Here is an 11319-nt window from a genome sequence, read left to right as displayed (position 1 = left end):
AAAAAAAAAGAAAGAAAGAAACAAACAAAAAAAACCAGAAAGAAGTAAATTTAAGAGTTGAAAATATGCCAGGCATTGGTGACTAGCACCTTTAATTCCACCACCGGAGAGACAGAGGTGGGAGGATCTCTGATGACTTCCTACAAGTCACATCCAGAACACAGGCAGTTAGAGGGAAATGCAAAAACACATAGTTGGGTTTTCTCGATATTAAAAGCTTTTACTGGACTGGCAAGTTGACTCACTAGGTAAAGATGCTTGTCTTGCAAGTCTCATGACCTGAGCTTGACACCTGGAATCTGCATAAGTAGATGGGAACCTGGACTCCTGCAAGCTGTGTTCTGAACTCCAAATGCATGCTGTGCCTCTCCCCCTATTGCACACAGACAAACGTGTAAATGACCTTTGATGAGAGGCTGGAGAAGCTCAGTAGTGAGTGCTTGTTGAACGTTGATGGATCCCAACACCACATAAAACCATGCATGGTAACTGTGCTGGTTTGTGGTAGTACCCGTAATCCTAGCACTTAGCTCTCAGAGGTAGCCCAGCACTTGGAAGGCTGACACAGCTGGATCACTGAGTTCAAGCCAGCCCTGTTTGCTCTACACAGCAAGTTCCAGGCCAGCTGGGCCTACATACTAAAGCCCTGTTTATTTATTTATTTATTTATTTTGTTTGTTTGTTTTTTTGTTTTTTTAAAGACAGAAGGATCCAAGTTCAAGTTCATCCTCAGCTACATAGAAAGTTCAGTGATAGCCTGGAATATGTGAGACCCTGTCTCAAAAACAAAAATAAACTTTTGATGGGTATGGTAGCATTTCCTGTAATATAAGGCTTTGGGGGGTTATTATAGAAATTTAAGCCAGCCTGAAGTACATAGTAAAGTCCTGTCTTAAAAGGCCTGATGGCTGGGATCTCATTAAGTAATAGAATGCTCCCTTCACATGTGCAAGGCCCTAGGCTTAGTCCCTAAAACTGAAAAAGAAAAACAAAATACCAGTTTACCAGGGAATAGTCTACATAGAGAGGAAAACAGCCCATAGTGTGGGGCAAAATACTTGTAATTATGTTTCTGATAATGAATTTTTTAAAGGGTGTATTCATTTTATTTACATGACTACACTCTAGCTGTCTTCAGGCACACACCAGAAGAGGACATTGGATCCCATAACAGATGGTTGTGGTTTCTGGGAATTGAATTCAGGACCTCTGGCTCTTAACCTCAGAGCCATCTCTCCAGCCCCCTATAATAAATTTATTTATTTTATCCATGAATGTGTGCTGCTAATGTCAGACCAAAAGTGTCAAGGGTCACTGGATCCCCTGACACTGGAGTTACCAGTGGTTGTAAGCTCCTGATGTGGGTGCTAGGATCTGAATCTACATCGTCTGGAAAAACAAATGTTCTTAACCTACTGGGCTGCAACTCCAACCCCAATAATGAATGTAATATAGAGAATAAATCCAAAATACATTTTCCTTAGGAATTAAATTCCTTTTCTTTTTTTTTTTTGTTTTTGTTTTTGTTTTGGTTTTGGTTTTTTTGTTGTTTGTTTTTTTGAGACAGGGTTTCTCTGTGTAGCCCTGGCTGTCCTGGTGCTCATTCTGTAGACCAGGCTGGTAAATTCCTTTTCTATGATGAAATCAACCTAGGAAGAGAATGTGTGCGTGAAGAATTAGAAGGAATTTACATGTTCACTTTCTCACTTATCAAAAAGTAAGGATTGTATGAAGGTCCTAAAAATTAGTAAAACATTTTTGTTTTCAGACAAGATCTCATGCACACTAGGCTGGCCTTGAGCAGGAGTTTTTTTTTGTTTTTTTTTTTTGTTTTGTTTTTTCTTTTCCTTTTAACAGCATTTTATAAGCTGGACAATGTAGTATATACTTGTGATCTCAACACTAGGGAGACAGAAGCAGAAAGATGATCCATGCCAGTTTGGGCTACCTAGTAAGACCCTGTCTCAGGACCAGATGAGGGGCTAAGGAGATAGCTCTGTCAGTAAAGTGCTTGCCTTGCAAGCCTATGGATCTGTTCCTGCCTCCAGAGTCCACATACATTCATTCACATAAAAAAAAGTCAGATGTGATGGTGTGCTTGGAATCCCAAGCTTGAAAGGCAGAGTCAGGCAGTCTAGCCTAATTGGTTGGCTTCAAGCCAATAAAAGATCTTGTTTTAAAGGAAGTGGGTGGTATTTCTGAAGTTACTACTGTAAGCTGTCTTTTACCCCCACCCCGCCATGCACTGGCTTACACAGCATGTGGGCTTTAAAAAAATTAAACAACAAACAACAAAAAACACTACCAAACAAGTAAATGAAGAGTGGATATGTATTCTAAGAGGCTCACCTGAAGTAATGGCATGCCTTCTAGTTCAACTGCTTCTGCAGTACCATTAGTAAGAGCACTGCTGGCAGCTTCCTGGAGGAAGAAGCATTGCCTCCATGACAGAAATGTTAGTAAATTATTATTTCAGATAAAAACAAAGCATTGCTGTATGTTCTGTTAAGTGCCTTCAGAGTTATGCCAGAAAGTAGTATTGGATCCCCTGGAACTGGAATTATAGTTGTGAGCAACGTGGGTGCTGGCAACTGAACCTGGGTCCTCTAGAAGAACAACTCATGATCTTAAGTGTTGATCCATCTCTCCAACCCCACAGCTGTCTTTCTCATACTTAGAATGTGTCTTTGGCAAGGCGTAGTAAACACACAGCTTTAATCCTAGCACTTGAGAGGCAAAGGAAGGTGGATCTCTGTGAGTTTTAGGGCAGACTGGTCTACTTTAAGTTTCAGGGCTGCCGGGCAGTGGTGGCACACGCCTTTAATCCCAGCACTTGGGAGGCAGAGGCAGGCGGATTTCTGAGTTCAAGGCCAGCCTGGTCTACAGAGTGAGTTCCAGGACAGCCAGGGCTATACAGAGAAACCTTGTCTCGAAAAAACAAAAACAAAAAAAAAAAGAAAGAGAGTTTTGGGGCTACACAGTAAAATCCTGTCTTAAAAAAAAAAATCAAGAGGAAAGGTAAATAAATAATAAAATGAATGCTTCTTTACTTTTTCAGATGTTTTTATACCTATGCCAGAGAACTTACTAGTAAACTTAAATGAAAGTAAAGAGGTAAGGCATGCTTTCCTACCTACCATGTTCAACACTGAATGCATATTTCTGAAATGAACTAAGTTTTGCTTTTCTTTGACGTTTTTAGGCTATGTAGCACTTTATATCTACTCTTAGTTTACGTGCATTAGATGGACAGTTCTTGAGGTCAGCCTTGTACTGGTTGTTTTTACTCTAAGGCAGCAGATTCTCTGTGGTGGAGCTGAAGTCGAGTCTCTTCCCGAGGGAAGAGCGCCTGGAGGAGGCCTGTCCTGCAGGCCAGGCCGCGTGGGAAGAGGGAGGGTTGCTGAAGAAGGCTGCTGGTCACTGCGGAAGCACATAGCCAGGCTGCTCTCAGTGCTCTTGCTTTTCTGATTCACAGAGTGTCATTGGGTCAGTTCAGAAGAAACTCTTATAACCTGCCTGGAAATTGCCATGACATAATACAGTGAGAGGTGAACAGAATGTGTCTGAAGGGGGGATGTTGTCTACCCTGTACCTGCATATATGCCGTAGGGTAACATTTAACTAGCAAGTTTGTGCTCTCCACTGTTGTCAGTGGAGACTGTGCTGTAGCACAAAGTATCTTTCCCCATTAATTCTCTCTTATCTGTACAACCTAACTTAAAATAGGCAGTTGGTTATGACTTTGTTTTTCTTTTGTAGTAATACTACTAGTTGGCATCGTTACTGGATATCTTAGATTTTGCAACAGGAAAGAGTTAAACTCACTTTAGAACTTAAAAAAATAAAAGTTTGTAAAGGTGATAGAGAAAGCCATGTTTCATGGCATTAAAATAGATAATTTTCTAAATTGTGATGGTTCTTTTGCATACACTCTGGACTTACAGTCTTGCTGGACTATTGCATGTGCAAGAACTGTAAGGCCCCAGTTTTGATGTCTTGCTTGCCAATTTATAATGTTTATTTAAAATGGCTTTCTTGTCATTGACCAACTTCATTGTTTATTGTAGTGTCCATAGATTCTCAGACCATCATCATGATTCAGTGTCCTGTCTATTGTATTAAATAATGATATATTGTGAAAAAAATTCATTGTGACATTCTTGAGTCTTCTTGCTTATTTCACAAGCTTGTCCAAGATTTACTGAAAACGTTGCCACAAATGTTTGCTAAGACGATGGAGACCCAGAGTGCCTTGGGTCCCGCGCTTCAGGCTGCATTTAAGCTGATGTCACCAACTGGTGGTCGAATGTCTGTCTTCCAAACACAACTCCCAACGCTTGGTGTAGGAGCCCTGAAACCACGAGAGGAACCCAACCAAAGGTCATCTGCCAAGGTTAGACCACCAGGAGTATGGTCTGGTCTGTGCTGGAGCTATTCCTTTGACCAGAGAGCTTGTTTTCCATTTGTTTTATTTTTCAGCTGTGAGGAGGAGGGACTGTTAGTAATGAGTAAAGGGGTTCACTTCTATTTCCACATAACTGTGCTATTATTTTCTATACCTGCCCGATACATCTGTGCTTTATTATCTTTAATATTTTAGGCTGTTAGAAATCCAACCTGGCTTTGATGAGAAAATCTGGAAGACTAAGAGAATTTACTAGGGGCAAAGTGGAACAAATAAAAATAAAAAAGAAAGAAAATGGTCATAATTTAATAGTCTAACAGCCTAACAGTCAGGGATTGCTTCTGAGCTCCTTTTGTGTAAGAGGGTTAGGAATTTGCATTTCCCAAAAGATAAGAAAAAAGCAGGTTCACCATATAACATAGTTCCCATGTCATCCCTGGCCAGACAGCTTAAGTTCCAATGCCTATGTGATAGAGAGCTTGCACTTGAACAACGATGCCTTCCATCCTGTTTCTCTGGAGATGAAGAGAAGATGCCCACCTCTTAGGGTAGCTGAACAGACGAAACACACCATTGTAGGAATCATTAGCATGTCCTGATCAGATGGAGAATTTATTAGGCTAAAGTGAAAATAATAGTTACCTTTGTCTTTTAATGTAATTATTATTACAAAATTAATAATGATTATTATAAGTAGTAGAGGTTTTTCTTTTCTTTTTTTTAATTTATTTATTTTATATATACGAGTACACCATTGCTCTCTTTAGACACACCAGAAGAGGGCATCAGACTCAATTACAGAGCCATCATGTGGTTGCTGGGAATTGAACTCAGGACCTTTGGAAGAGCAGTCAGTGCTCCTAACTGCTGAGCCATCTCTCCAACACTCTTTCTTTTTTTTTTTTAAAAAAAAAAGATTTATTTATTTATTTTATGCATACGAGTACACACAGTAGCTGTACAGATAGTTGTGAGCCTTCATTTGGTTGTTGGGAATTGACTTTTTTAAGACTTCTGCTCGCTCTGGTGGGTCCCACTGCTCTGATAGACCCCGCTTGCTCAGGCCCAAAGATTGATTTATTATTATAAATAAGTACACTGTAGCTGTCTTCAGACCCACCAGAGGAGGGCACCAGATCTCATTACAGGTGGTTTTGTGGTTGCTGGATTTGAACTCAGGACCTTCAGAAGAGCAGTCAGTGCTCTTACCCACTGAGCCATCTTGCCAGCCCTCTTTCTTTCTTTTTTCATGTTTTTTCTTTTTTAGTTTTTTGAGACAGAGTTTCTCTGTGTAGTCCTGGCAGTCCTGGAACTCACTCTGTAGACCAGACTGGCCTCGAACTCAGAAATCCGCCTGCCTCTGCCTCCCAAGTGCTGGGATTAAAGGCCTGTGCCACCACAGCCTAGCTTTCTTCTATCTCTCTTTCTCTCTCTCTCTCTCTCTCTCTCTCTCTCTCTCTCTCTCTCTCTCTCTCTTAATAATAAAGAGGATAAACATAAACCCTCAGTAAGTACTTTAATAGTGTAGTATTAACCTATGTATTAATTTTCTGATGAATTTATCTCTTTATATTCTACAATTAATAGGAAATACACCTGACGCCATCCACTGACTTCTATAAGAAATTAGCCTTGGACTGTTCTGGTCAGCAGGCAGCTGTTGACTTATTCCTTCTCAGTGGACAGTATTCTGATTTGGCTTCTCTAGGTACGTTCTTGCCCCTTCCTTCCTCATGTCTCTCCCTACCTCCCTTCCTTTCTTCCTTTCTTGCTTCTTTTTGTTGTTGTTGTTGTTGTTGTTGTTGTCGTTTTGAGACAGTCTCGGGTAGCCCATGCTGACCTTGAACTTCCTCTGGGTCCCAGGATGGCCGGGATCTCCTGATTCTCCTGCTCCCTTCTCACATGCTGCAGTTACAGGCTTGTGCTGTCTGTCACACCCAGCAGTGACTTCTATTTAATGTTTTGTTTGTTTGGATTTTTTTTTTTATCTTTTTTTTTTTTTTTTTTTTTTTTTTTTTTTTTTTTTTTCCGAGACAGGGTTTCTCTGTGTAGCCCTGGCTGTCCTGAAACTCACTCTGTAGACCAGTCTGGCCTCGAACTCAGAAATCCGCCTGCCTCTGCCTCCCAAGTGCTGGGATTAAAGGCGTGTGCCACCACTGCCTGACTGACATTGTATTCTTAATTTAGTGTAAGGAAAGTAGAGAAATTGCTTGCTATAGCACTATTATAAAGGAGTAGAGTATTCTTTTTGGTGGTACTTTGAGACGTTAGTGAAGAATGTGTACTTTGATGTAACATATTAGTAGTTACTATTTTAAAGGAGTATATTGAGAGGCTGAGGCCTGAGGGTGTGTGTGTGTGTGTGTGTGTGTGTGTGTGTGTGTACAATATAACCCAAATTATGTTGCCCACATTATAGCTCAAAACCGCCTATAACTCCAGCTCTAGAGAACTTGATGCCTCTGGCCTTTGTAGGTACTTGTTTTCATGTGTATGGACCCAACATACATGTGCACCTAATTTGAAATAATAAAATTGGAAGTAAATGTATAATATAGTCACACACACGCATGAATAAAGGGGTGGCTAAAAGAGTGTGTCCTCTTCCAGGCTGCATCTCTCGGTACTCAGCAGGCAGTGTGTATTACTACCCCTCGTACCATCACCAGCACAATCCAGTGCAAGTACAGAAACTACAGAAGGAACTGCATAGGTACCTCACTCGGAAGATTGGATTTGAGGCAGTCATGAGGATCCGATGCACCAAAGGTGGGAACATTTTATCCCCTCATAGAGGGTACATGATAAAAATATGTATCTTACAGGATTTACCCTGCAGAGATACATTGAGTTTTAGAATGTGACATTATGGGCTGGAGAGATGGCTCAGAGGTTAAGAGCACTGGCTGCTTGTTCTTCCAGAGGTCCTGAGTTCAATTTCCAGCAATCACATGGTGGCTCACAACCAACTGTAATGAGATCTGATGCCCTCTTCTGGTTTATCTGAAGACAGCTACAGTATACTCATATACATGAAATAAATAAATATATTAAAAAGAAAAATAATTTAAAGCTATACACTATGCAATTAAAGGGAAAAATACTATTTAAATCAGGAAATATTAGGGCTGGAGAAGTGGCTCAGCAGTCCAGAGCACATACTGCTCTTACAGAGGATCTAAGTTATGTTCCCAGCATCCACACTGTGGCTCACAACTGCCTGTAACTCCAGCTCCAGAGCAGTTCCTGCACTCATGTGAACAGGCACACACTTGTACATAATTTAAAGTAAGTCTTTAAAAATAGCAAATATTATAAATGTATTTAAAACTACTGAGCTGTGCACATTAAAATGGTACATATGAGCCGGGCAGTGGTAGTGCATGCCTTTAATTCCAGCACCTGAGAGACAGAGGCAGGCAGATTTCTGAGTTTGAGACCAGCCTGGTCTACAGAATGAGTTCCACGACAGCCAGGGCTACACAGAGATAACCTGCCTTGAAACCCCCTAGTCCCCCCTCAAAAAAAGGTACATATTATACTATGTTGGTTATTTCAACTTTTTAAAAACATGGGCCAAATCTCCAAAGAAAATGCATGGGTGTGCCATACATGTGCACATGTATGTGTGCATGCGTATGTTTGTGTACTAAATATGGAATCAAAATGCTGGTCCCAGAGAGACAGCTCAGCAGGTAAAGGACTTGCTGCCACACCTGATAACTTGAGTTCAGACTCTGAGACCTACATGATAGAAGGAGAGAAGCAATTCCTATACATTGCCCTTTGGCTTCCACATGTGTGTCCCTTTCCCTCAAAATTAGGTGAATATATGTAACAAAGATAAGCTTTTAAAGATAAAATAAAATGCTGGCATATACTGCCAGTGTCCTCCAAAAAGATTTCTTTTTTGTTTGTTTTGTTTTGTTTTGTTTTTTGTTTGTTTGTTTTTTTTGAGACAGGTTTTCTCAGTGTAGCTGTCCTGTCCTAGAACTCACTCTGTAGACCAGGGTGGCCTCGAACTTAGAAATCTGCCTGCCTCTGCCTCCTAAGTGCTGGGATTAAAGGTGTGTTCCACCACTGCCTGGCCAAAAAAGATTTCTGAAAATGTTTCTCACTAATATTTCAGGAGATGCCCACTGCCCCTCAGCATCATTGAGTGCTCTGTCTTCTCTAAGCTATCTTACTAGCTGATAAGGGAGTAGGATGAAATATGCATAAGGAAGCACATACAATCATGGTGATAATTTTTTATTCTAGGCCTTTCCATTCATACTTTCCATGGGAACTTCTTCGTCCGTTCTACAGACTTATTGTCTCTACCCAATGTAAACCCAGATGCTGGGTATGCAGTACAGATGTCAGTAGAAGAAAGTCTTACTGACACTCAGCTTGTTTCTTTCCAGTCAGCACTCTTATATACATCAAGTAAAGGTAAGTTTTCTTTGCATTTATTATCACAAAAAACATGATAGCCTACCCACAGAATTTATATGCTCTGCTCTGGCTGTCCTGGCTAGACCAGGCTAGCCTCAGACCCATAGAGATTCACCTGCCTGTGCCTCTCAGGTCCTGGGATGAAAGGCATTTGCCACTGTACCCAGCTGAGACTTAGCCTCTCAACAGATGTATAAGTGGGCTATCCACGAGTAACTAAGCACCAAGTTTAGGAGAGAGTAAGCTTTGTGGTCTGCTGCCGTCTCTATGACTGACGGCACTCTCTTCTTGTACTTACTAGTTTCTATTGAGCCAGCAGATTATCTGTAATCATAAGAACTTTATTGCTAGCCAGGCGGTAGTGGCGCATGCCTTTTAATCCTAGCACTTGGGAGGCAGAGGCAGGCGGATTTCTGAGTTCCAGGCCAGCCTGGTCTACAGAGTGAGTTCCAGGACAGCCAGAGCTACACAGAGAAACCCTGTCTCGGAAAAAAAAAAAAAGAAGAAGAAGAAGAAGAAGAAGAGTTTCATAGTTAAAATATAAAACCTGAAATTTTTCTCTGATATTTTCTTGGGTATTTTGCTTTCTATATGACCTTCTTGGTTCTAAGTTAAAAAAGAAATGGTTTTCAGGGCTAGCGGGTGTTCAGCAGGTAAAAGTGCCTGTCACCAAGCCTGCTGGCTCAAAATTCCATCCCTGGAATGCGCAGGGTGAGAGAGCCAACATTGTAGACATTATCCTCTAATCTCTGTGCACAAATAGTAAATAAATAGGCAAAGTGATTGTCTGATAGATACTTTTTTAAAAGGAAAAGAAAAAAGAATTGACTTTAACAAAACCTCTTTTAAAAAATAGCTATTATGTTTCCCCCCTAAAGGTGAAAGAAGAATTCGTGTCCATACTTTGTGTTTACCAGTAGTTTCTACCCTGAATGAAGTCTTTCTTGGAGCTGATGTGCAAGCAATTTCAGGGTTATTGGCCAATATGGGTAAGAATTGTTATGGCCTTATATCTTACACATCATATCACCTAGCATATACATATATTTTTTTGTTCTACCTGAAGTTGTTGCCTTAGAGGTTTTAGGGGTTTTTTTTGTTTGTTTGTTTGTTTGTTTTTGTTGTTTTTTGTTTTTTGTTTTTTTGTTTTTTGAGACAGGGTTTCTCTGTATAGCCCTGGCTGTCCTAGAACTTACTCTATAGACCAGGCTGACCTTGAACTCAGAAATCCGCTTGCCTCTGCCTCCCAAGTGCCGGAATTTAAGGTGTGTGCCACCACCGCCTGGCTAGGTTTTTTTTTTGTTTTTTTTTAAAGATTTATTTATTTATTTTATGTATATGAGTACACACATATAGCTGTATAGATAGTTGTGAGTCTTCCTCTGGTTGGTTGTTGGGAATTGACCTTAGGACCTCTGCTCACTCCAGTCAACCCTGGTCAGCACCGCTTGCTCCTGCCCAAAGATTTATTTACTATTATAAATAAGTACACTGTAGCTGTCTTCAGACACCAGAAGAAGGCATTAAATTACATGGGTGGTTGTGAGCCACCATGTGATTGCTGGGATTTGAACTCAGGACCTTTGGAAGAGCAATCAGTGCTCTTAACCACTGAGCCATCTCACCAGCCCTACCTTAGAGGTTTGACATTAGAGTGCTTTTATCTGTTTCAACAAAAAGGTCTGTTGAGCTCATGTGCCTATTTTATTTGAGCTTTATGGAGGCATAATCATGTATTATAGGGATTTCACCCTTTTTAATTGTATAATTCTATTATTTGTAATATTTACAGGGTTATCCAGCCATCATCACAGTCTAATTTTAAAACATTTTTATCACTCCAAAGAATTTCATGTCCAATTAGTGCTCCCTCCTACTTTCCTGACCTTAAGCCATCATTAAGTGATTTCCTATGTTTATTTATGTACTTTGGACTTAAATAACCATCTTTTTTTAAATATCCAATATTTTCTTCTAAAAGTTCTTTTTAAAGATTATAAATATAAAATATATATATTTTTAAAAATTATTTCTATTTTATGTTTATGGGTATTTTGCCTATATGTCTATCTGTGCATATTTGTATGCCTGGTACCTGAGGAGGCCAGAAGAGGACATGGAACCCTAGGACTACAGTTAAGGATGGTTGTAAGCTGCCATGTCCATGTTGGGAACTAAACCCAAGTCCTTTGCAAAAGCAACAAGTGCTCCTAAGTGTGATGCCACTTCTCCAGCTCCTTAAATAACCAATTCTCATATAATGGTTAGTACGAGCACTTGCTGGAACTGTTGCTAATATGCTTTTCGAGCTCTGACATGGATAACAACATGTGAAGGAAGGCTTCCTAAACATCTGCACCCTTAGCAACTGACCCTCTGCACCCAAAAGTATTTTATACATCCCAGGTATACAGGTATACAAACAGTTATTGATAATAAATCATAAAGAAACTTTATGACTTGGTATATTCATAGTT

The 11319-nt window shown here is 40.2% G+C and overlaps 1 protein-coding gene across 1 annotated transcript in view; it reads left to right on the top strand.

The window, feature by feature from the left end:
• The window catches only part of Sec24a (SEC24 homolog A, COPII coat complex component), a 67272-nt gene that overhangs the window by 39624 nt on the left and 16329 nt on the right, over positions 1-11319 (top strand). Inside the window, exons 12-17 of the mRNA XM_031350694.1 lie at positions 3059-3114; positions 4187-4393; positions 5993-6113; positions 7016-7174; positions 8666-8839; positions 9721-9831. Coding sequence (XP_031206554.1) covers positions 3059-3114; positions 4187-4393; positions 5993-6113; positions 7016-7174; positions 8666-8839; positions 9721-9831 — 828 coding nt within the window. The remainder of the gene's footprint in view (positions 1-3058; positions 3115-4186; positions 4394-5992; positions 6114-7015; positions 7175-8665; positions 8840-9720; positions 9832-11319) is intronic.

Source organism: Mastomys coucha, unplaced genomic scaffold, assembly GCF_008632895.1.
Source record: "Mastomys coucha isolate ucsf_1 unplaced genomic scaffold, UCSF_Mcou_1 pScaffold5, whole genome shotgun sequence".
Lineage (NCBI taxonomy): Eukaryota > Metazoa > Chordata > Mammalia > Rodentia > Muridae > Mastomys > Mastomys coucha.
This window is presented reverse-complemented; position numbering and strand designations above follow the sequence as displayed.